This window comes from Amia ocellicauda, chromosome 18 (genome assembly GCF_036373705.1).
Source record: "Amia ocellicauda isolate fAmiCal2 chromosome 18, fAmiCal2.hap1, whole genome shotgun sequence".
Lineage (NCBI taxonomy): Eukaryota > Metazoa > Chordata > Actinopteri > Amiiformes > Amiidae > Amia > Amia ocellicauda.
The window spans coordinates 1,046,242-1,071,403 of NC_089867.1; the positions used below are offsets into that span (position 1 = coordinate 1,046,242).

Here is a 25,162-nt window from a genome sequence, read left to right on the forward strand (position 1 = left end):
CAACCAAAATGTGACAAGTTAATTACAAAGATTTGCACTTTCAAATAAACAGTTTAATGTTGAACCTTGCCTTCTGCTTTTGTGTCTTTATGGTGAGGTGTCCTTTACGTGTGATTAGTGTTTTTCTTTTTTGTACATCATTACGAATTATAAAAAAAAAAAAAACTTATTCCTTCTAATCTCAAAACAATGGGTGACAGAGCACTGCGCCAATAATATTGTAGTTGAAGAGGTAAAGATACAGATACAGATACCAATTCAAGAAACGAAAAAGCTGTGTACTTTTGTGCAGTTTTAAATTGATCCAATATGCCGTGTCCTTGATGCACAACTTTCCGGAAGACAGAAATGTCGTGTCGGATCCAGTGGCCGCTGCCTGTACAATGCTGAACGTCTTCCTCCCATCATCACGGCTCCAATGTGTTCTCTCAGCCGGAGCGGAGCTGGAGCTGGCATTATTGGAGACGGAGCTGAGGTGATCAGAGCGCTCCGGAGCCTGGAGCCGGAGCTGAGGTCATGGAGCTGTTCCACTCTTTCCCCCGTCATTAAACTCACCCAGATATTAAGTCCAGTTTTCTTAAATTAACAAAATATGTAACTTCATTAGGTATTGTTGTGTGTTCGGGGTTATAAAATAGATCAGTTCTCACTCCATCTATTAGTACATAATATATTATAATTACAATTAATAAAAATATGACACCTTCACTTTCTTACACCTCTCACTTTCTAAAAGTGTTTCTATAATCACAGGGCATCTCTCATTAACCATTTGCAAAAGAAGTAAAGTCCATTTTAACTCTAAAGTTTGAAGTATTTCCAAATTATTGTATTACAACCAAATTCTTCATCTGCCTAAATTAACCTTATTTTATAGCCACCTGTTATCTGAAATGTCCTGACTAGCTTGTCCAAAAGTTGGTTGCCAGGGAGATTAGGTCACATGCTGGAGGCATGCCCCCTGCACCTTGTGTGCCACTTTTGAGATACGAAAATACCAGACCCCTGGTGGCGGGGGGGGGTGTGGTGTTGCGAAATGTCAATATAGAGGGGGTGCTGGCAATTAGATGACGATGAAGGGGGGGGAGGGGGCTCTCAGATGGTGAAGCATGATTCATCACACCACAGATCGCATTTCCACTGCTCCCAGGTCAAATGGTGGCTAGCTTAACACCACTCCAGCCGATGCTTGGCATTGCGCATGGAGATCTTAAGCTTGTGCGGCTGCTCAGTCATGGAAACCAATTTCATGAAGCTCCTGACAAACAGTTCTTCTGCTGACATTGCTTTCAGAAGCAGTTTGGCACTCAAAAGTGATTGTTACAACCAAAGAAAGACGCTACGTACTTCAGCACTCAACAGTCCTGTTCTGTGAGCTTGTGTGGCCTACCACTTCGCGGCTGAGCTGTTGTTGCTCCTAGATGTTTCCGCTTAACAATAACAGCACTTACAGCTCACCAGGGCAGCTCTAGCAGGGCAGAAATTTGATGAACTGACTTGTTGGAAAGGTAGCATCCTATGACGGTGCCGCGTTGAAAGTCATTGAGCTCTCAGTAAAGTTCATTCTACTGCCAATGCTTGTCTAAGGAGATTGCTTTGTGGCTGAATTTTACATTGGCTCTCAAATGTATTCACCCCTCTTGGACTTTTCCACATGTCATTATGTTACAACATGAAATCAGAATGGATTTCCATAATGTCAAAGTGAAAAATATGATCTAATTTTTTTCCTAAATTAATTAAATACAAAACAGAAAATAATTGATTGCATACATAATCACCCCTTTGCACATCTGGGACACAGCAATGTTTACCCATTGGTTTTTGCAAATTTGCTCAAACTCCATCAAGTTGGATGAGGACAGCAATGTTCAAGTCTTTCCACATATTCTCAATTGGATTGAAGTCCAGCTTTGACTGGGCCACTCCAGGACATTGACCTTTTTGTTTTTAATCCACTCCAGTATGGCTTTGGCTGTATGTTTGGGGTCATTGTCCTGCTGGAAAATTAATCTTCTCTCATCTCAGGTCTCTTGCAGACTTTTTTTTTGGTTTTTTTTACAGGATTTCTCTCTACTTTGCTGCATCCATTTTACATAATGCTGCCACCACCATGCTTCATGGTAGGGATGGTGTTCTCAGGATGATGTGCGGTGTTAGGCTTGCACCAAATGTAGTGCTTTGCATTGAGGCCAGAAAGCTCTATTTTGAATAGAATTTTCCAATACTTGGTCTCAGAGTGTCCTACATGCCAAATACACTAATTAGAAGATGGGGTGTCCACATACTGTTGGCCATGGAGTGTACAAATACCAGACATTCTGCTAAAATACTGGCCAGCTGGCAACCTTAATATGTCACAGACATCTGTACAATTTTAAAAAAGGAATCATTATTTATAACATTCGCATCGTAGTTTGCACTGTTTTTGAGCCGCTCCAGAGCTGGAGCTGGGGCTGCTGGAGCCGGCCTGGAGCTGGAGCTGTGGGTCTCTATCAGCTCCGGAGCCAGCTTGGAGCTGGAGCTGAACCTCTGGAGCCACTCCGGAGCCGGAGTCAGCAAACCCAGAGCACTGCCAACCCTAGTTCAGATTTGCAAATGTTGCAGCAAACTTTTATTTTAAGTGTTCAGTGTAAAGTGTTCCAACACTATAGAAGACTTACGCAGCTTTCCACATACTCCAGAATTTTTTAGCTCTGCCCCAGGTAGACCCAACTAATCGACGATGAAATTCGTTGTCAACGATTTATAATAATCGACGTAATCCTCGGCGCATACAAAAGATTAAAAACAGCATAATCATAAATATCGAAAAACTACTCACTTCTAAATCTTTTGTAGTCATTTTTGTATTACTGGTATAAATACATGTTAATTTGGATTCATGTTGTTCTTTTCTGACTTTATGTAAACGAAAAGACAAATAGTTTCAGACCAGTCTTAGCATTGCTCATTTTGTTTTAAGTTTGCCTTAATTGACGTTAGCATTGTCTGTAGTTTGCCTAAATTGAAGTAAATTCAGTTCAGCTGCTGAGTTGGTGAAAGCAACCAGGTTGTAGAAGGGAGATTTTGTCTAGGACTAGCAGGAATTCTGTTGCAGGAGGAGCCAGGTGTGGCCTGTTAGGTGTGAATTGGGGGTGGGTAGACAAAAGCTACTTAAAGCTGCGCTGTTTCTCGTTGACAAAAGTTAGGCAGTTGACTAAGCAGCAGGAACCAAGAGATGTTAATTTTTTTTTTTAAACGTCTAGAAGCATGTGGCCACTACAGTGTCAGGTTTGCAGAATGATTGCCGTCCTGTATGAACACATCCATGAAGGCTTCATTTGTGAACGTTGTCAACAGGTTGAAATCCTAGAGATCAAGGTTCGTAATCTTGAGGCTTAGCTTGTCGATCTGCGCTGTATTAGGGATATAGAAGAATTGGTCAATCAGCCCATGAGAGAGATGGTGTGCACGCGAAAACCTAGGAGACTTGAGACCTTAGAGCAGGACAGCGTAGAGAACTGCTGGGTTACAGTAGGTCGTAACCACAGAAAAGGGTGTGCACAACCCCTAGAGACACCCCAAGGGCTAGAATTGCCCAACAGGTTCCAACTGCTGGACACCGAGTTGGACAATGACAGCTCAAAGAGTGATGGGGGGGCAGTTGAGCACCAGAACACCATGGTACCCACTCCCCCCCAGAAGAGGGAGGTAGTTATAGTAGGAGACTCAATTCTTGGAGGTGTAGATCACACAGTGTGTTCTAGTGACAAGGAGAAGCGCATGGTACCTTGTCTGCCTGGTGCTCAGGTTGCAGATCTCCCTAAACTAGTAGACGGGCTACTGGCCAAAGCCGGGGGGAATCCACTGGTCATGGTCCACATTGGAACCAATGACATAGGAAAAGGTAGGACAGAGGTTCTGCAAGACAAATTTAAAGAGTTAGGAACAAAACTAAAGAGCAGAACCTCCACGGTAGTTTTCTCTGAAATACTCCCGGTACCATGTGCCAGGCCAGGGAGACAGGCAGAGATTAGAAAGTTTAACACATGGTTGAAAGCTTGGTGTAGGGAAGCAGGGTTTATGTTTATGGAGCATTGGTCTTTCTTCTGGGATAGATGGGACTTGTACAACCTGGACGGTCTACATCTAAACAGAAGGGGGGCTAATGCATTGGGATAGCGTATGTGCAGTGAAATTGAGAATCATTTAAACTAGGAACCAGGGGGGCAGGGAGAAAACCAAGGGAAACTGCTAGTAGGAAAGTCCTGAAATGTTTGTAACTCAATGCCAGGAGTATAAGGAACAAGATGTTAGACTTGGAAGCCACAGTGCTAGCATGTGGCTATGATGTTTCTGTCACTCCTACAACATGGCTTACAGAAAATGATGGGGATGAATACAAGTTGGAAGGATACACACAGTTTAGGAGAGACAGGCAAAATCGAAGAGGGGGTGGGCTAGCATTATTTGTGAAAAATGACATTGAGGCAGAAGAACTCGTATTAGATCCCAGTAATGAAACAGAATCTTTGTGGGTGAATCTTTTGAACAAGAGATGTGGAGGATTAGTGGTAGGAGTGTGTTACAGGCCACCAAACTCAGATATTCAGAAAGATGCTGCATTGTACAGTGTAATCAGGACTGCATGTAGCAAGGATGTGGCTGTCATAATGGGGAAGTTCAATTTTCCAAACATAGACTGGGAAAGCCCAGTGGGGACTACAGAAGCAGAAATAGAAATGATTGAGATGGTAAATGACTGCTTTCTAACTCAATTTGTCAGGGAACCAACCAGGGAGAGTGCATGCATTGACTTGATATTTTCAAATGACCAAGATAGAGACAGGGGGACAGTAGTTAGAGAACCAATGAGGCATTCTTTCAAAAAACAAGGTCCAAGACCAAAACAATGGTCTACAATTTTAGAAAAGGAAACCTTGAAGGTATGAGGCGGCACTTAGAAGAGGTAGACTGGAGCACATTGGATACAGAGTCAGTTGAAAATTGATGGGTATATTTTAAGAATATACTAATTGAGGCTCAGGAGCAATTTGTACCAAAACTTAGCAAATTGAGGACCAAAACATACTGGCCAAAATGGTTTAATAGAGGTATGCAAAAAAATATAAAGAGGAAGAAAATGTTTTATAGTGCATAAAAAAGGGATGGAGACTAAACAAAACACATAGAATATGTTGAGCTGCAAAGAGATCTTAAGAAAGGGATCAGGAAAGCAAAAAGGGAAATAGAAAGAAACATAGCTCTTGGAGCTAAAACCAATGCAAAGAGCTTTTTTCAATATTACAACAGCAACCGGTTAATAAAGGAGGAAGTGAAACAGATAAAGGGCAAAAATTGAGGTATCTTGGAAAACAAACAAGATGTGGCAAATGTTCTAAATGAGTATTTCACAGAGGTTTTTACAAAAGAAAAAACAGATGACATGCCACAGGTTAACAATCAGTCCAGTCAAACCCTAAGAGAGATCAGGATAAATGAGGAGGAAGTACTAAAGGGACTAGCAGAATTAAAAACCAACAAATCACCTGGGCCAGATGGTATATTTCCAACAGTACTTAAAGAAATGAGGGAAATTATTTATAGGCCGCTAACTCAAATATTCCAAATGACACTTAGAACAGGGGATGTGCCAACTGACTGGAAGACAGCAAATGTCATACCAATCCACAAGAAAGGAGACAAAACTGAGCCAGGAAATTACAGACCAATCAGTCTCACCTGCATTACTTGTAAAATGTTGGAAAAAATTATTAGACAGAAAATAGAGGAGCATCTTAATGAAAACCATATGCTTGGAAGATAGTCAACATGGGTTTAGACGAGGCAGATCATGTCTTACTAATTTATTAGAATTTTTTGAACATGCAACTGCAGCTGTAGATCAGGTGAAAGCATATGACATGATATACTTAGATTTCCAAAAAGCTTTTGATATGGTTCCACACCAAAGACTGATCCTCAAATTGGAAGCTGTAGGCATTCAGGGTAATGTAAGTAGATGGATTATGAACTGGTTGATGTATAGGAAACAGAGGGTGTCGATTAGAGGAGTCGCTTCTAACTGGAGTGAGGTTGTTAGTGGAGTTCCACAGGGATCAGTACTAGGGCATTTGCTGTTTCTAATCTATATTAATGATCTGGACTCTGGGATAGTTAGCAAACTTGTCAGATTTGCAGATGATACAAAAATAGGTGGCTCAGCAGATACAATCTAGGCAGCACAGGCTATTCAAAGGGACTTGGATAATATTCAGTTGTGGGCCGACACCTGGCAAATTAAATTCAATGTGGACAAGTGCAAGGTAATTCATGCAGGTAACAAAAATGTCCACTATAATTACAAAAGGAGTTACATTCCCAGTAAAGCAAAGTATTTGAACTAAGTTACAATTATCACATTTCTGGCATTGTTAAATAAAATCACTACTGTTGTTTTCAGTATTAATGGTATGTTTTAAAACTAACAATGTGTACTTAAGCAGCTTAAGCAATCTTCCTTTCACTTTATGAATTCATGTAAGATTTCTGCAATGGTAGATTAATTCATATTAATACAAATAACAATAATAATATAAATATTAATAATAATAATAATAATAATAAGAATAATTATTATTATTATTATTATTATTATTAATATTCCTCATCAGAAACTGGTAAAGGTCTGATAAAACCTATGATGCAGGGTAAGCAATCAGTTTTCAAAGTTTTTCCATTTGACTAATTGGTAAAATACAACCACAATCTACAGGAACTTAAAGTTTAGACGCTGGTTATGCTAATATCTAGGAAACTTTGGGCAAAGATCTTGCAGAAATTATAATCATATTAACACAAGAGAAAGGACGACCGTGTTTTGTCCCGACGTGAATCCTACCTGTGTTGTCAGTCCCTCAACAGCTTGTGTAAACTGGCTTATCTTTCTGTCAATTCTTGCACAGTCAAATATAATTTGCTCCAGCTTTTTCAAATCTTCTTCATTACCTGTAATTCATTGTAATTATTAGAACCAGAGCATGTTCCACAGTTTATTACCACAGGGTCAATTGACCTGCTACATCTAAAAAAATACTTTTTAATAGCAGGAATATGTAGTATTGCCATGTCTGCAGATAACATCAACGTTACAACCATCAAATCGTCAAAAGAAAGAATAAATCAGTTTAACAAGTAGGTCTATCCTCTGAAATGTTTACCATTAACCCACAATACAATCAGAGCTAAAGCATCAGATGGAGAACTTACAGTTGTTACTGACAACAGTGAGGTTTAACACAGAGGAATTGCATGACAAGAGAAAACATTTTCCTACTTGTGTTATGCCAGTTTTGTGGCACTACTGAGAATCAGTATACTAAAGATGCATTTAAAACACCAAATCACTGATCTTTCAACTTCAAGGTTAACCCCACACTCTAGATATGGCACTTCCAACTTAAAATTACAATTACATTTATATTTTGTTTAATTACAACATTATAACATTTATAATAATGGTGTAGGAATTATGATTATAATCTCAATACTTAAAGTGTAAGTAGCACAATCACCAAAATGATTGGTTTATATGTTTGGAGTGTATATGTAAAGTATCTGTGATTTTTCAGTTCCATTCTAAAATTTCAGTAAATTTTCAAATTTAAAAGTATAACTTTCATCATAATCATGGATAATGTTAATACCCCATAGGAGAGCTCTTAAATCTTACTTATACACTAGAGCAGGGATGGCAAACCATTTTTGAATGGAGTGCCCAAAGTCTGGTTTGTATACTTTGCTAAGTGTCGAAGGGTGCCAATGATACATTAGGGATATAAAAGGTTATACAGGGGCTAAACGGCAATTTGTTTAACCAATATTTATATTTATTTTTTTGTTGTAATTAAGTAAGCAAACATGCCAACAAAAAAGAACCATCCCACTGATGCACCTGCCACCTGCATCCACTGCCAACCTCCCCCCACCTTGAACCCAACCCCTTATCCCTCTGAAGTCTGGACAGCAAGTGCAGCTCCAGTCTACTAATTCTGCTTCTGCTGCAGAATATGAAGCTGAATGAAGTGAGGCACATATTCTTCCGAAAAAAGATGATAAATATGCAGGTTCCATACTTGCTCACAGCAGTAGTAATAGCACTTCACTAGCTCGATCATTTTTGGAATATGTCTCTTTGTATATTGGGCAATGAGAATCTTTAATCCTCATTCAAATTAAATCAATCAATCTTCATTATATGTAGTGGAACACCATGCCAAAGCATGTCACAACATTAAATAATAAAGAATAAGTGCATCATACCATTAATACATAATTTAAATGCTACAGTGCAGTACAAATAATTAATCACATTTCATCTTGCGTTAAGTTTGAGAATTATAATGCTAAAATGGTATAATGCCAATTAGAAAGTACATTTAAAAAAAAACATTTAAATCACAGTCTACCCCAAAACAAAGTCCCACAGATTCTCCCATTACCCTGTTGTTACATACATGAAGTAGAAGTTTGTTCATGTGGCTGCATTAGTAAACCATATTGTTTTGTGTTTTGTTTGCACTTGCACTCAATCATTACCAATGCAAATTTCTTCAACGTATATTTACTTAATATCTACTGCTTTCACATTTTGTAAAATAACTAAAACTGGTAGATTAATATAAGTGCCACACAATGTATGTTTTAAGACCAATATAATGCTGTGGTATCAATCTACTGCAAGTATGAGTGTGCACAAATGTACTCTACAAATCAAAGGCATAATTTATATATTTTTGATAATTTACAGGTTTCTTTTGCCAACTTTATTAAGTTTTTAAATTGTCTAAATTAAATATATTGGTTAATCAACGGTTACTTTTACTACAAAAGCTATTATATTAATATGTACAAAGTGCCACGTTTATTTTGGTTTTGCCACATGCAAAAATGTTTTATTTGCCTGAAGAAAAGTATTGACTGAGACATAACTTGCAAATCTTTATACACAAAATATTCTGTTAAACATCTTACATTTCACTTTACCTTTATGAATGAATAGAAATGCATACTATATAGACAGACAGATACATTCTCAACTGGCTGGGGCTAATAGCAACTCTACAAAATAGCCCAAACATCCTGAATAATAAAACATGAATCACTGAGATATTTACCTCCCGTTTCTGCCAAATCCAGGGCAACTTCAGTTACAATATCTATTCCTGTGCTAATATCTGATTGACACGTCTTCAGAGATGACAGGGTTTGATTCACCACACTGAATGACATTTCTCCTTAGGATCTCTCTGAAATAATTAAAAACAAACAAACAAGCAAAACATATATGAATACTTATACGCTTGTTAAAAAAAAAACTGAAGTAAAATCTTGAAGGTAACAATATCACCAATATCAATAGCTATATCTTGATACATACTGGGTAAATTACGTTTGTTCTACATTTTGTGGTACTGATCGCACATCCGGCGTGTGTGTGTGTGTATGTATGTATATATATATATATATATGAGAGAGAGAGAGAGAGAGAGAGAGATGTTTCGGAGCTATACATATATTTTTTTAAACTAGCTAAGGTTAAATTGCCAGTTCAACTAGTTAACATTTACGAACAAGTTTTAAATATCTGTGGTCATTTTTGATATAATGGTTTAAGTTTAGTACGACATATTCGACAGTGATATGTTAAAATCACTGCAATGCTGGATATGTTCGCAGTATATAAAACACTTTATTTTATCTGTTACTATTAGATCATTACATTTCAGAATGGATTGCTTCTCTGCTTTGTTAAGTTATATTTCTAAAATAATACATTAACGTGAAACAGGTCGTTGCCAATAAGTATATTCAGTAAATGTAAAAATATAAAAATTCCATACACAGAACTAGCAGATAAGAATACAAGAACATTTAATAAAAACAAACATGAAATGAAAAGAACCCAACCTCATTTAGTGGAGTAGAGTGAAGCTAGCGACTTTAAGCAACAACTACTTCCGGGCCGCAAAACAGCTAGAGGGCTCTTGTCGTTTCAAAATAAAAGTCTTGTCGCTGCTAACACACAACGTTGCCACAACTTTGTATCAACGTAATTTACGTTGCCTCAACGTCGTTAACAATATGTGTCAGCTGGGGCAATTCTCCTGTACAAGGGGCGTAAAGCCGGTCAAGTGCACCCCGAGCAAGCCCAGGGCTTGACTCTCAATTTTGAAGTTCTTAGAATTCTATTGTATTTGGTCTGTTGCATGTCTGATGGTGTCCCTACAATTGAGAAACTATAGTACATTTAAATAACTGAAAAAAGCTATTCTCAAAACAATAGGATTAATTAGGCATAGCTGTGTATACATTAGTCAAAAACAGACAAAGTAAAGAGTAAACATTGATTTTATCACCTGAAAAAAACTACATACACCATTATATACCAGCCTACCAGGCATCTGGGTATATTATTAAGCAGATTCACCACTTTATAAATAAATACTCCAATTTAGAGCTACCAACCATATTGTATAATTCATATATTAATAATAGCATATACATTTTAGTTGATATTATATGTTATATATATATATATATATATATATATATATATATATATATATATATATATATATATATATACACTGCAAATCAAATACCAAAAATCAAGATGAAATGGTGTACTTGCCTTGGCACATGTATGAGGAGCTCAGCAATGAGCAAACTGTGTCCAGGTAAACGTAGTAGTAATAAATATCATCTTACCCCCTATTCACACTGGGTTTGTTTCAAACTAACTCAGTTTGGTAAGTTTGCTTTGAAACAATGTATCAGTGTGCTAGCTGTTCACACTTGCCTTGTGTACAAACTGCTGAGTTACCCCCTATTCACACTAGATTAGTTTCAAACTAACTCAGTTCAGTTAGTTTGCTTTGAAACTATGTATCACTATCAGTGTTGGCTGTTCTCACTTGCCTTGTGTACAAACATGTTGTGTACTTGACATTTTTGTTTTCGTGGTTCACTTCCATGTTTTCTCAGAACTCAGATTACTTGTATTCATATTGCAACAATCAAGTGAGCTCGGTTCGTTTTATATTGATAAAACAGGGATATTTACATTTTACATGATTAGTGCATATAAGAAATGTCAGCCTAACACGTACAATAACAACTATATATGAAGGTAATACAGTAACTACAGTAGTCCACCAAACACATTTGACCAACCAAATAATATGCCTATATATGGGTGCCTTATGAATGCCATCATTCTGTGCCAATGACCAGCAATGCAGTTCAGTTTCAGAATCTATGACCCTATGTTTTCGTATTTAATGCAAGTTTTCCACCAAATAGTACCAGGGGAAGGCAAACTTGTTTGAGAGCACACAATGGAAACATTTAAATAAAATATTAACTTAGTACATATAAAAGAGATGGATGTTAATGTCAATTGATCAGTTTTTACCTTTCCACGTATTCCCCAAAGTCTGCTAATGTTAGGGTAGTTGAAATCAGATACACGAGAAACTAAGTGAGGGATGGAACCAAGTGAGGGAAAACAAGTGAACTAGAGACAGCTATTTAAATTATATATATATATATATATATATATATATATACCGATGAGCCATAACATTATGACCACCTGCCGAATATTGTGTAGGTCCCCCTTTTTCCGGCAAAACAGCCCTGACCCCTCATGGCATGGACTCCACTAGACCTCTGAAGCTGTGCTGTGGTATCTGGCACCAAGACTTTAGTCCTGTAAATTGTGAGGTGGGGCTTCCATGGATCGGACTTGTTTGTCCAGCACATCCCACAGATGCTCGATTGGATTGAGATCTGGGGAATTTGGAGGCCAAGTCAACACCTTGAACTCGTGATTCATCAGACCAGGTCACCTTCTTCCATTGCTCCATGGTCCAGTTCTGATGCTCACGTGCCCATTGTAGGCGCTTTCGGCAGTGGACAGGGGTCGGCATGGGCACCGACTGGTCTGTGGCTAAGCAGCCCCATACGCAACAAACTGCGATGCACTGTGTGTTCTGACACCTTTCTATCAGAACCAGCATTAACTTTTTCAGCAATTTGAGTTACAGTAGCTCGTCTGTTGGATTGGACCACATGGGCCAGCCTTCGCTCCCCATGTGCATCAATGAGCCTTGGCCACCCATGACCTTGTTGGTGGTTCACAACATATACACACATACATATATATATATATATATATATATATATATACACATACACACGGACAGGTGACAAATTAAAGGAAAAACCAACATAAAGTGTCTCAGTAAGGTGTTGGGCCACCACGAGCTGCCAGAACACCTTCAATGCACCTTGGCATAGATTCTATGAATCTCTAGAACTCTACTTGAGGGATGGAACACCATTCTTTCAAAAGATATTCCCTCATTTGGTGTTTTGGTGATGGTGGTGGAGGAGAGCGATGTCTAACACCAAAATCCAAAATCTCCCATAGGTGTTCAATTAGGTTGAGATCTGGTGACTGCAAAGGCCATAGCATATGATTCATATCATTTTCATACTCATCAAACTATTCAGTGACCCCTCGTACCCTGTGGATGGGGGCATTGTCATCCTGGAAGAGACCACTCTCATCAGGATAGAAATGTTTCACCATAGAATAAAGGTGATCAGTCAGAATAACTTTGTAATAATTTGCAGTGACCCTTCCCTCTAAGGGGACATGTGTACCCAAACAATGCCAGGAAAATGCCCCCCATAGCATAACAGAGCCTCCGGACCCTCTCACTGTAGGGGTAAAGCAGCCTCTGTTCCAGGGTGAAAAGGTTCAGTTCCCTCAGTCTCTCCGAGTAGGACATTCCCTTCAAACCTGAAATTTCCATTTGTGTCCATGTGTTCCTGCTGATCTGGAAAAGCTCCTCTGATTTGATGTGGTCAGTGCCTTTCATGATTTTGAAGACTTGAATCAAGTCCCCATATAGTCTTCTCTGTTCCAGGGTGAAAAGGTTGCTTGCCTTTGAACTGCCTCTAAACCAGCAATATCTTTCTTGAAGTGTGGTGCCCAGAATTGTTCACAGTATTCAAACTAGTGCATTGTACAGTCTTAACATTACTTTCCTTTTTTAAATTCTACACTTTTAACAATATACCCTAGCATTTTGTTTGCCTTTTTTATTGCTTCCCAACATTGTCTTTCCCTTGTCTTACTTCTTCCAGTTCTGTTCCTACCATAGTGTAAATATAGTGGACATTTTTGTTACCTGAATGTAATACCTTGCACTTGTCTACATTGAATTTCATCTTCCAGGTGTCAGCCCACCACTGAATATTATCTAAGTCCCTTTGAATAACCTGTACTACTGAGATTGTATCTGCTGAGCCACCTATTTTTGTATCATCTGCAAATTTGACAAGTTTGCTAACTATCCCAGAGTCCAGATCATTAATATAGATTAGAAAAAGCTAACACCCTAATACTGATCCCTGTGGAACTCCACTAACAACCTCACTCCAAGTATGCCTCAATGCTAACCATATTGTGATCACGGTTTGCCATTGGTTCTCTAACTAGTGTCTTTCTGACTCATGGTCATTTGAAAAGATCAAATCAATGATCAATTCGATATTTTGTGTACCCTACTGCAGACCTGTGTTTTTGAAAGCTTCATAATTGAGTCTTTGCTTGAAATTCACTACCTGACAGTGAAGGAGACAGTGTTTTTATTCAGGAATAATTTTCAATCAATTTTCATTTCATTAGGGAGAAACTTACTCCCTCAATAGATAGATGGTCAAGGAATACTCAGGGCCCAAATTAATAATACCACAAATGTTTATTCAGCTATAATGGAATGCTCTGGTTGGGAAGACACATCTAAAGTTTTTCTAAAGAACATACTATCATATAAATTTAAGATTACTCCCTTTGGTTGATGGGCAACTACATGACATCAATGAGGTAACCCAAATGTTATCACACTTTAGACTTTATTTAAGTATATTTATTTGAATTTTATTTGCTTTTAATGTGGTTGTGTATATAATATATATTAATTCCTACTTTGTATCAGGAAAGCAAGCTTTAAAGCAACAAAATGTGAAAATTGTGAGAGGGTCTGAATACTTTTTCAAGACACTGTATGCACAAGCACAACGCAGATGGAACAAACTAAACCAGCACATATATGACTAATATTATATAAATAGAGACCTAAAGAACTATGAAATAGAGTGAAAAGGTAAAGATTTCTACTTTGTTGACAGTTTAACAACATATTACAGTGTAATTAAATAGCCTAATTGTAATTTTGTTTTTGTAATGTTCTTTGTTTGTCTTCATAATTTATTTGTTTGTGGTTTTGAAAAAGTTTTTGTCCAATAAAAACATAAGATGATAGGGGAGAAAAAACTAAGTGTTTAAATCACTAGTCATATTGTCAATGTTCTAATGCATGCGTGCTGCAGTACAAAAAGAGATGAAGGGAGATTCATTCTCTCCTATATACCTGACATTCTTGGCTACACCCCACACTGTGTCACAGAACTTAAATAGATAATACATATCATGGGCAGTGACGAAGGGGCTCTATCAAATATTGTTACAATTGCTAATATGGGTTTTATTTATCTTTTTTTAATTCGTCTCTTATGACTTTTGGCAGTGGGCAGTGTAGGGGGACAGACCAGAGCAAGCATACAGCTGCAGAAGCAGCAGTTGTCAGGACAGTTGGCTAAATGGAGGATGGGCATGGTATGTGTAAGAGCAAGGAAGGATGCATACAGTGCCCCCAACCACCTAATGAGAACTCGGGAACCTGGTTGTGCCTGCGGGCAGGATTGTTGTGACGTCCTCAAGGATCAAAGGAAAGGATCCAAGTGCAGGCTTAGAGTTGAAGCAGATAATCCGATAAGGGCAAACGAGAGAGTAAACAGGGACAGTCCAAGGTCAATCGATCAAGCGAACAGGCTAGTGGGGAGATCCAAAAGGGGTAAACGAGAGAGGGAAGCAAGAGGTCAAACTACACGGTAAGGCAATCAAGAAGCAAGGCTCAGAAATGATCTGGGAGAGAATGCAAGACTTCACAATAAAGCTAGGAAACAGAGGGGTTTAAATACTGTGTAGCAGAGAGGGTTTGAACTAGGTGAATGAATGATTAGCCAATGATAGGAGAGGAGGACAGAACAGGTGCACCTGGAAGGAAAGAATGTGGAAAGACTGGTTTGACTGGACAAAGAAAAGGAGAAGCACTAGACTAGTATTCGGGAGAGGAGTCTGGTGGTGAACTAAGGTGGAAACGGGAGACCGTGACAATTGTCTTGCCTCTCCAGTGTTCCCCTTCCTAAACATTTTTTTAGGTTATTAATTAATGTCAAAAACATCAATTGAAAAGTTAGTGACAATTAATTGCTTGCTTGTTTCCTCAGTGTATTTTAATATTACACGGGTTAAGGGGGAAATACAAACAAAATTAAGAGAAAGTTTTCAGACTTGTTTTGATAAGCTGATCCTGTGCATACCCCTTCCAAAGGTCTTTTGTTCAAATGATATTTCAACAAACAAAGAGTGTGTTGAGATGGAACTAGGTTAAGCTAATCTTTTAATAATGTTATGCTCATTTATTTAATAGGATTTCAGATGATTGTTTATTGTTTTTTCTCTTAGTTATTTTTGAAACTCATGATGTTCTACCAAGATTATTAAAAGGTTACAGATTTAACAAAAGAAAGGAAAATAACTGAAAGGCTACTAGAGAATTTAGTTTAACACAAGATAGCAATTAAATAATCTGGATATATATATACACCGCTCAGCCATAACATTATGACCACCGACAGGTGAAGTGAATAACACTGATAATCTCATTATCATGGCATCTGTCAGTGGGTGTGATATATTAGGCAGCAAGTGAACATTTTGTCCTCAAATTTGATGTGTTAGAAGCAGGAAAAATGGGCAAGCGTAAGGATCTGAGCGACTTTGACAAGGACCAAATTGTGATGGCTAGATGACTGGGTCAGAGCATCTCCAAAACTGCAGCTCTTGTGAGGTCTTCCTGGTCTGCAGTGGTCAGTACCTATCAAAAATGGTCCAAGAAAGGAAAAGCGGTGACAGGCTCATGGACAGCCAAGGCTCATTGATGCACGTGGGGAGCGAAGGCTAGCCCGCGTGGTCCGCTCCAACAGACGAGCTACTGTAGCTCAAATTGCTGAAAAAGTGAATGCTGGTTCTGATAGAAAGGTGTCAGAACACACAGTGCATCACAATTTGTTGCATATGGGGCTGTGTAGCCGCAAACCAGTCAGGGTGCCCATGCTGACCCCTGTCCACTGCCAAAAGTGCCTACGATGGGCAAGTAAGCATGAGAACTGGATCACGGAGCAATGGAAGAAGGTGGCCTGGTCTGATGAATCACAAGTTCAAGGTGTTGACTTGGCCTCCAAATTCCCCAGATCTCAATCCAATTGAGCATCTGTGGGATGTGCTGGACAAAGAAGTCCGATCCACGGAGGCCCCACCTCGCAACTTACAGGACTTAAAGGATCTGCTACGTCTTGGTGACAGATAACACAGCACACCCTCAGAGGTCTAGTGGAGTCCATGCCTCGACAGGTCAGGGCTGTTTTGGGACCTACACAATATTAGGCAGGTGATCATAATGTTATGGCTGATCGGTGTATATATAGGCCTAGTGACCATGTTAAGTTTTAACCTTTAAAGTTTAAAATGCTCTGCCGTGACTCAGGGAGCACAGCATTTCTGTTCATGCCAGAGAGAAACAGGGGAAATATATGTATATAACTTTAAATATCTGAATCGAGATGGTTAATTATTTCACATGCTGTCACATCATCTCTCACTTCTCCTTCCTCCTATTCTCCGGCTCGCCTCCAGAGGTCATCAATCCCCAGAATATTGAACTAAGCTTCTGACTTCCCTCTAACAACCTATTAACATTCCAAGTCGCCATGTGCACATCTTCCATCACTCTCCTCTCCCATTGGTTCTCACTCCCTACTAGGGATGGGGATCGTTAATTTTTATAGATATTGATACCATTTTCGAGATTGCTTAACGATCCGAGTCTTTATCGATACCACTATCGATACTTTTCTATTATTTGGTGGAAATACGAGACGACAATAAATTCTTAACAGAACTGTTATTGCTATTATTGCAAAAACTGTGAGTCTTTAATTTCTGATTTCAACATAACGTATAACTATGAGAACAGTAAAATAATATATCAGCAGCAAAATGTCCAACACGTTTTTTCCAACAACAAAGAAAATAAATAATATACATAAATAAAATAAATATTATGATTTACACAAAAAGAAAAAAGAATCAACAGCTCTTCTTGACAGCTCTTCTTAAACAATATAGTCAACTCTGCCTATTTAACATTGGTTAAAGTTCCGGTGGTGCTTTTCTCCCTATCTATATAATGTAAAACTTGCCTCATTTCATATTCAAAGCTTTCTTTTTAAATAACAATTGCATTTTTGAAGACAATGCACCTGAATTTTATTACAGACACCCCTTCTTAACAGATATGAGTTATTTCAACCAGCAATGATTTCACCTGGCCTGACAAGAGCACTTTATGGCCAAAGTGCTGTCGCTAGTAGCCAGCTTCATGAATATTCATGAGCACATCAAGCCTGAGGCCTGGTTTGGTTGTGACGATAGACGGGTGACAGATCGGCTATCTGTAATAACTATTAATATTATTGTCATTTATAAAAAATAAAATAAAATAAAAAAACTAATACTAATGTCTCAGTGTTCGCTATTATAGTGTAGCGATCTCGAATCTCACTAGGAGGCCTGGGCCTTTTAGTGATGCAGTAAGATCGCTGCATTGTGGCACGGGAGAACGGGGTTTGAGTCCCTTCCCATGGCTGAAAATACTGTTTTATTGTTTGAAGTATTTTACATTACAATAAAAACATTCATTCAAATTTTAATACTTGTGATTAAAAATTTTTAAAAGTGATTAAATTCAAAATAACTGAACATGTGCATAAAAAGAAAAACAAATGTGCTAAAAGCAAACCTGCTAACCAACAAAAAATGTCAAATACATTCAAAATAACTGAAAATGAATCGGACAAATCAAAAAAATAAAATAAAACAAGAAAATAAAAAACAAACCAAAACAGTCCAATTCATTTAAATTAAAACCAAACGGCCAATGCATTTGACAAAGAAATATAACAAAAACAACCCAAAAAACCAATCAAACTAGTGTTTTTAAAAACAACTAAATCTTTAAAAACAATTAAAATTCATTTTTAAAATTCATTTTAAAATATAATCATTCATAAAATAGTTAAAAGATCTTGGACTCGGGCTCCAGCAGGGGGAGATGATCGTCCCCGGAGGTGGGTCCCATCAAGGGATCCTAAGCTCCCCCATATCTCTTATGTGCCAGATCTTGTAGGCTTCCTCCTTGCCCCTCTGATGGACCTCCAGATTGACATACTCACGAATGAGTACCATGCCCCTCCGCGCGGTGACAATCGGGTCCAGCTCCTGCTTATTAAAAAGACAGATGTTCCGTCCCTCCCACAGGGCCTGCTTCACTGCGCAGACGACACGCCACCAGCACCTCAGGGAGGGAGATGTTATTCCCTTGGCAGGGCCATAAAGGATCCGCTGGGCGGTCGTCCGCACAGGAACGGCAAACCTGCGGAGGAACGGGAAAAACAGGAGCCAGACCCTGCAGGCGGAGGGGCAATCCCTAAAGATATGAGCCTCCGTCTCCTTCCCCAGGCAACCCTTAAGGGGCAGGTGTCATAAGGAGCTATGCCCCTTCTGTGCATGAACACTCGGGTGGGGAGACACTGACTCACAGCCATCCAGGAGACATCTTTCTGTGTATTCGTGAGGCAAACGTGCGTAGCGTTAGCCCAGATAAACCGGCAGGTTTCGGGAGGGAAATCTTCTATCCGGCTGGTCTCCTGGGTAGATCTCATCTGGCTACAGATGGTCTTATAATCCCAGGAGGCCAGCACGACTTTATGGAGGCCTACTTCGAGCGCAAAGGCTCGGAGTGCCCTGTAGAACGGCGGGGGATCCCACGAGTGTGGCCTGGTGTTATCCATGGCGCAGAGGCCGAATGGTCTCAGGCTGCTGGCAAAATAAAAGCGGTTCATAAAACTCACTTTCTTGCCAGCAGCCTGGATGTTCTTGACCACATAAGCCAGCCACTGTGACTTTATCAGCCGCACAACGTCCGGGACCCCGCTGCCTCCATCCAGGGTACCCTTCACCATCTGCACTCTTTTCAGCCTCTCCATTTTGCTCCATATGGCCTCCTCCCAGCTCCGGGTGCCCGTGTTGGTCCCGTCGATCGTGATCCCCAGAACCTTGATAAACGGCTTCACAGGGAACACGGTCGGCGGGCCCCGGCCGACAGGCCATGCCCTGGAGAGGTAGACCTCGCTCTTGGCCTTGTTGACAGCGGCCCCCGTCGCCCTGCAGAAGCCGTCCAGCAGTTCCTCGACCCTGGCCACGGACGGAGCGTCCGTGCAGACCACGGCCACGTCGTCCATGTAGGCCAGGGCCTTCAGCTGCTCTCCGCCGGAACCCGGGAGATGGAAACCTGTCACCCGGATGTCCCGGCGGATTGCCTGCATGAACGGCTCCAAACAGAGGACCCCCGACCTGACCGGAAATGGTTCGGTCAGGTGGCGGGTTACAAGGACCCTGCTGCTTAGACCGCTGTAAATGATCTTAACCCATTTCCTCAGGCCAAGAGCGAGACCCATCCTCTCCATGACGAGCTGCAGGTATTCGTGGCCCACTCTGTCGAAGGCTTTCTCCTGGTCCAAACTGATTAGGGCCAGGGGAAGCCCTCTCTCGTTCGAGTAGGCCACGACATCCCTGAGCAGCATGGCGTTGTCGGCCGCCGATCTCCCCCGGGCACCACAGACCTAGTCGGGACCCACGACTTGAGGGAGTGACCGCTGCAGCCGGAGCGTCAGTGCTTTGGCCAGTATCTTGTAGTCGGTGCACAGGAGGCTGACCGGCCGCCAGTTCCTCAGATCTTTTTGGTCTCCCTTCTTGTGAAGAAGGGAGAGGATACTCTTCTTCATAGAAGGGGCCAATCTACCCTCACTGTACATCGACCCCAAGACCTGGGCCAGATCTTATTTAAGCACCTCCCAAAAGATCTTATAGAACTCAGCAGGGATCCCATCGGGACCCGGTGTCCTTCCAGAGTTAAGACTCTTTATCACCTGGGAGAGTTCAGTGGTGGTGATCTCTGGATCCTCCTCTTCCTCCTCGTCCCCCTCATTGCGGTACTCTAACAGGGACAGAAAGTGATGGATAAGAATTTGATCCACCACCTTCTGATCATACAACTCCCTGTAGAAATCCCGCACCACTGTCTCAACAGCCTCTCTGCCCTCCACCTCTTGCCCCGAGGAGTCGATCATGGAGGACATTGCAGGCCGCCTCTCCTTCGTCTTCTTGAAGAAGAAGCGGCTGCATTTCTCATCGTCCTCCATGATGCGGACCCTGGAAAGGACCTTGATCTTCTCTTGCTCCTCCCGATAGAGGGCGGAGAGACTCAGTTTGACCCGAGCCACCTCCTCAGCTAGGTCGAAGCCTCTGAGCTGTAAAAGACTCAGGCGCTGGAGGCGGGCGTTTAGATGGGAATATCTCGCCCGCCTCTCACGAGCTTTCCGTTTCCCTAGCTGAATGAAGTAGCCCTTGGTCCTTTTCTTCACCATCTCCCACCACTCTATGGGAGAATCAAAAAGGTCCTTCAGGGTCCTCCACTCCTCGAGGCGTCTGCTAAAGGTCTTAATAACACGAGGGTCATCGAGCAGGGAGGTGTTCAGCTTCCAGACCCCAGGCCCCTACTCCCGTGTGCTCGGGATGAGCACCTCTGTCGTCAGGAGCCTGTGGTCTGAAAAGAAGACCGCCTCCGAAGACATGGCGGTCCTCTCCAGTGGCTTACTGAGGAGGACGAGATCTATCCTGGAGAAGGAGGAGCCAGAAGAACTCACCCAGGTGAACAAGGGGACCAGGTCCCGACCTGCATCGCAGAGTTCAAAGTCCTCCACGAACGCAGCGAGGTCCCTGCTGGATCTATCATTGCGGGGCTTACTCCGGTCTACATCCCTCAGAGCACAGTTGAAATCACTTGAAATGATAACTGGTAAGGTGCCGATCAGGAGCGAGCGTAGCTGAGGGAGAAAGAGGACTCTCTCTCTCTGGCTGGTGGGGGCATAGACATTGACCAGCCTCAATACAGCCCCCTTGTATTTAAATTCGAGGCTGGCCAGTCTGCCCGCCTCTATTACCTTAAATGCCTTTACCTCTATGAAGGGGTTTTTCAGGAGTACGGCAATCCCATCCGCTCGGAACACATTGGACCCCGACCAGAAGGATTCGCCTAGGGTCCAAGTGTCCCAGAGATCTTTATATTCCTTTTGGAACGGGATGCCGCACTCCTGCAAACAGATGACATCCGCCTTCATACCAGCCAGAGAGTTTAGAACATCGGTCCTCTTTTTCGCCTCAGCAATGCTCCTCACATTTATTGATATAATAGTTAATGCCATAATGGCTGTGAGGGCAATTACCCGCTCCATAACAATCATGTAAAGAAACCTTTCTCTTCCTCACTCCTCTCTTCTCCCTCACCTAGCTTAGCGCTAGCACCCATCATTTCAATCATTTGCCTCACCGCTTGATCCTCTAGGAAGACTATGGGGGGGGCTCGGCTCCCGCCACCCGGTAAGGCTGGCGAAACTCCACTGGGCTCAGGGCCCGTGGTGCTGGAGGTTCTCCCTGGTTCCTTTGTGGCCGAGGCCCGACGAGCAGATGGCAGGGCAGAGGTTTTGTGTACAACTGGGGAGAGAACTGGGTAGACCCCGCAGGCCTCCTCCCCCAGTGCCAGTGACCTTGCCATTACGTCCCTTAGGTCTTTATGGCAAAAGACACTGGCGCCGACTCTCCTCTCTTGAGGACCTGCGGCTCTCCCACTACTGCCGAGAGGGCATACCTGACCCCTCCCCTGGCAGAGTCTCAGTTGTGGGGCAGGAGGAATGTTATTTCTAGGGGGCCATGGCTGAAAAGTCATTATGGTGTTAGAAGTGCGCAAAATGAGGCTGCATCAGACCATTCTTAATGAAGAGATGGAAGAGCAGCGTGAGGGCATGCTGTAATGACAGGGTCGGGGGTAGTGTAGCAGTAAGATTGCTGCATTGTGGTGTGGGAGAATGGGGTTCGAGTCCCCATAGTGTATTATTGTATTATATTTGAAGTTAAAATGTACAGAATATCCAGCAGAAAATAAAATATTCATGAGCTGGCTACTAGAGACAGCACTTTGCCCATAAAGAGCTCCCATGAAGCAGGTTTTCCATTATATAGATAGGGAGAAAAGCACCACCAGAACTCTATGTTACTCCCATTATGGACTGCGGCTTAAAGACGGAAGAAAAGGGGGCATGGACTATCTTGTTTAAATAGAAGATCTTTTGCCTCACTATTTAATATATATTCACTTCAGACTATTTTTGACATTGCCATACTTTCTGCAATATATACAGCTAACAGAATTTAAAAAAAAAAATATTAGGGTGAAGTTCCCCTTTAATATAAATTTGATTAAAAAATACAGTGGGGACTGTATTTGTCAGTAAGCTGAGCATTTCTGTGTCACAGAGATGTTGGATTGTACAGTTGGAAACAGTGCTTTTATCACATTGCATACTCTGATTTTTCCTGCTACTATTATTTCAACCTCAGCCATACTATCACTATAAAATGGAAGAACAAGATATATTTTGAGACTGCCCTGCCTGATCTTACAGGTAATTTTGGCAAAAAAGCTTTAAGCTTAATGGTTCAGTTAAAGTTGAGTTCTGGTACCTATACCATCAGTGGCATGCATTGATATCCATTCCTTTAAGTCAACTGCAAAACCTAGATATTTAATTTAATGTTGATTTACATTCTCTAACTTTGCTTTATTAAGTACCTAATCTTAAGAGTTATAATGGCTCTTCATTATAAACACTACTGGTCAAAAGTTTTAGTACACCTCAATTTTTCCAGTTTTTATAGAAATGTATGCAGTTTAATGTCTCAATGTACTCTGAAATGAAAGCATAGAACACATATAAAAAATAAATCATGGAATCGTTTTAACAAAACAAAACCCCTTAAGCTGACAAACCCCTCAAAAGGGCATCAAATCCGTGTGCTTCTCTTTAATCCCATGTGTACTCTTCACGGTTGTGTTTGCCAAGTGTTTGGTATCCCATAAAAGCTGAGACTCTCAGCTTCGTAACGATGGGAATTCAGTGTAACTTCTATGCACAGGAGCTGTACACAGTATTCCAGGTGAGGTCTAACTAGTGCATTGTACAGTCTTAACATTACTTTCCCTTGTTTTAAATTCTACAGTTTTGACAAGATGCCCTAGCATTTTCTTTGGCTTTTTTGTTTCTTCCCCGCATTGTTTGGATGGGGAAAGTGATGAGACCACATAAGCTCCTAGATCTTTCTCATGCATTACTTCATCTATTTCTAATCCTCCCCTAGAGTAATTATAGTTGACAGTTTTGCTACCTGCATGTAATACCTTGCACTTGTTAAATTTCATATGCCAGTTGTCGGCCCACAACTGAATATTATCTAAGTCCCTTTGAATAACCTGTGCTGCTGAGATTGTATCTGCTGAGCCACCTATTTTAGTATCATCTGCAAATTTGACAGGTTTGCTAGCTATCCCAGAGTCCAGATCATTAATATAGATTAGAAAAAGCAAATGCCCTAGTACTGATCACTGTGGAACTCCACTAACAACCTCACTCCAGATAGAAGCTATCTAATCGACACCCTCTGTTTCCTATACATCAACCAGTCTATTTACATTACCCTGAATGCCTACAGCTTCCAATTTGAGGATCAGTCTTTGGTGTGGAACCTTATCAAAAGCTGTTTGAAAATCTAAGTATATCATATCATATGTTTTCATGTGATCTACAGCTGCAGTTGCATGTTCAAAGAACTCTATTAGATTAGTAAGACATGATCTGCCTCGTCTAAACCCATGTTGACTATCTCCAAGAATATGGTTTTATTAAGATGCTCCTCTATTTTCTGTCTAATCATTTTTTTTTTTTATGCCAATGTCCCCACACTGTCTTTGCACATCCCTGTATACTCAGTATTTAAAACTGGAATTCTCTTTCGTTCTGTAGTTTTATCCACCCATCTTATCTGACCAGTACCCTACCATGTAAAGGAAAAAGATTATATATTTTTTATAATCATTTGTTTTTAGAAAAATGCTAATTTACATTCTACTGACAGGGACGTTATTTTTGGCAAATCTTTTTAAATGACCCAATATCTGGGCAAACTGTACAATTTGTAAGTTTTTTAAATGCCTGAAATTCTGGGCAAGCATTGTGAAATGGACCATAGATATGTTTAGTAAGATAGTATGTTCTCCTTTGAGTTGCGTTATAGGCCTATAAGACCCTAAAACTATTTATGCCTAGTTTACAATCCACTGATGTATGTAATCCTTGTAATCCAGTTATGTGCCCTTACAGGGGGGGAGGTGACTGAAACAAACGATGTGGTGTAGTATAGTCGGTGGGGGGGGGTGCGGTTTGCTGGCAAAGTGCACTCCGGGGCTGGGGGGGTACTGGCGAAGTGCGGTCCAAGTTCTGAATAGGATGGATCTGGGGAGGGGCGATCAGGACAAATAGGGCACAAAGGGAAGGGTAATGAAAAGGGGCAGTGTCCCTGCACCCAACTCCCCCTCCGGAATGTCACTGATCCTTGATAAGTTATTTAAATAAAGATGGCTCTTTTTATATGACATTGAAAATCAAACACATTTGTAAGGTAATACAAAGACTTGGGAATATTTTAGATATAGAATTTAAAAGATGTTTAAGAATTCTGTATGAATATTTTTCATTTACATTTTTTTTCATGTTTTACATTCAGTTCTTCAACAGAATGGGTTTTCTATCACGTGTTTTGAGGATAATATTTCTACATTAATGTGCTAGTGCAGTATTATATTAATTTAACTTATTTTATGTTACATTATGTTCTTTGCCTTTTGGCCTTGGCCCTATCATCAGAGTAATGCATCATTGCCTAGCATGTCCAAACCCTGGACCAGTGGCA

General features: G+C 40.7%; 1 protein-coding gene across 3 annotated transcripts in view; it reads right to left on the bottom strand.

Annotated features, from left to right (window-relative positions):
• Window positions 1–10,051, bottom strand: part of nsmce2 (NSE2 SUMO ligase component of SMC5/6 complex) — a 49,101-nt gene extending 39,050 nt beyond the window's left edge. For 2 of the 3 annotated variants that reach the window (XM_066690749.1, XM_066690747.1), the window contains exons 1-3: window positions 9,952–10,051; window positions 9,159–9,290; window positions 6,884–6,990 (exon numbers count right to left, since the gene is read on the bottom strand). In XM_066690749.1, the coding sequence (XP_066546846.1) occupies window positions 6,884–6,990; window positions 9,159–9,273 (222 nt within the window). In that variant the 5' untranslated portion in view covers window positions 9,274–9,290; window positions 9,952–10,051. Of the gene's footprint in view, window positions 1–6,883; window positions 6,991–9,158; window positions 9,291–9,884; window positions 9,910–9,951 lie in introns of those variants that run through there. The other variant, XM_066690748.1, reaches the window with a different exon arrangement.
• Window positions 10,052–25,162: the final 15,111 nt, after the last annotated feature.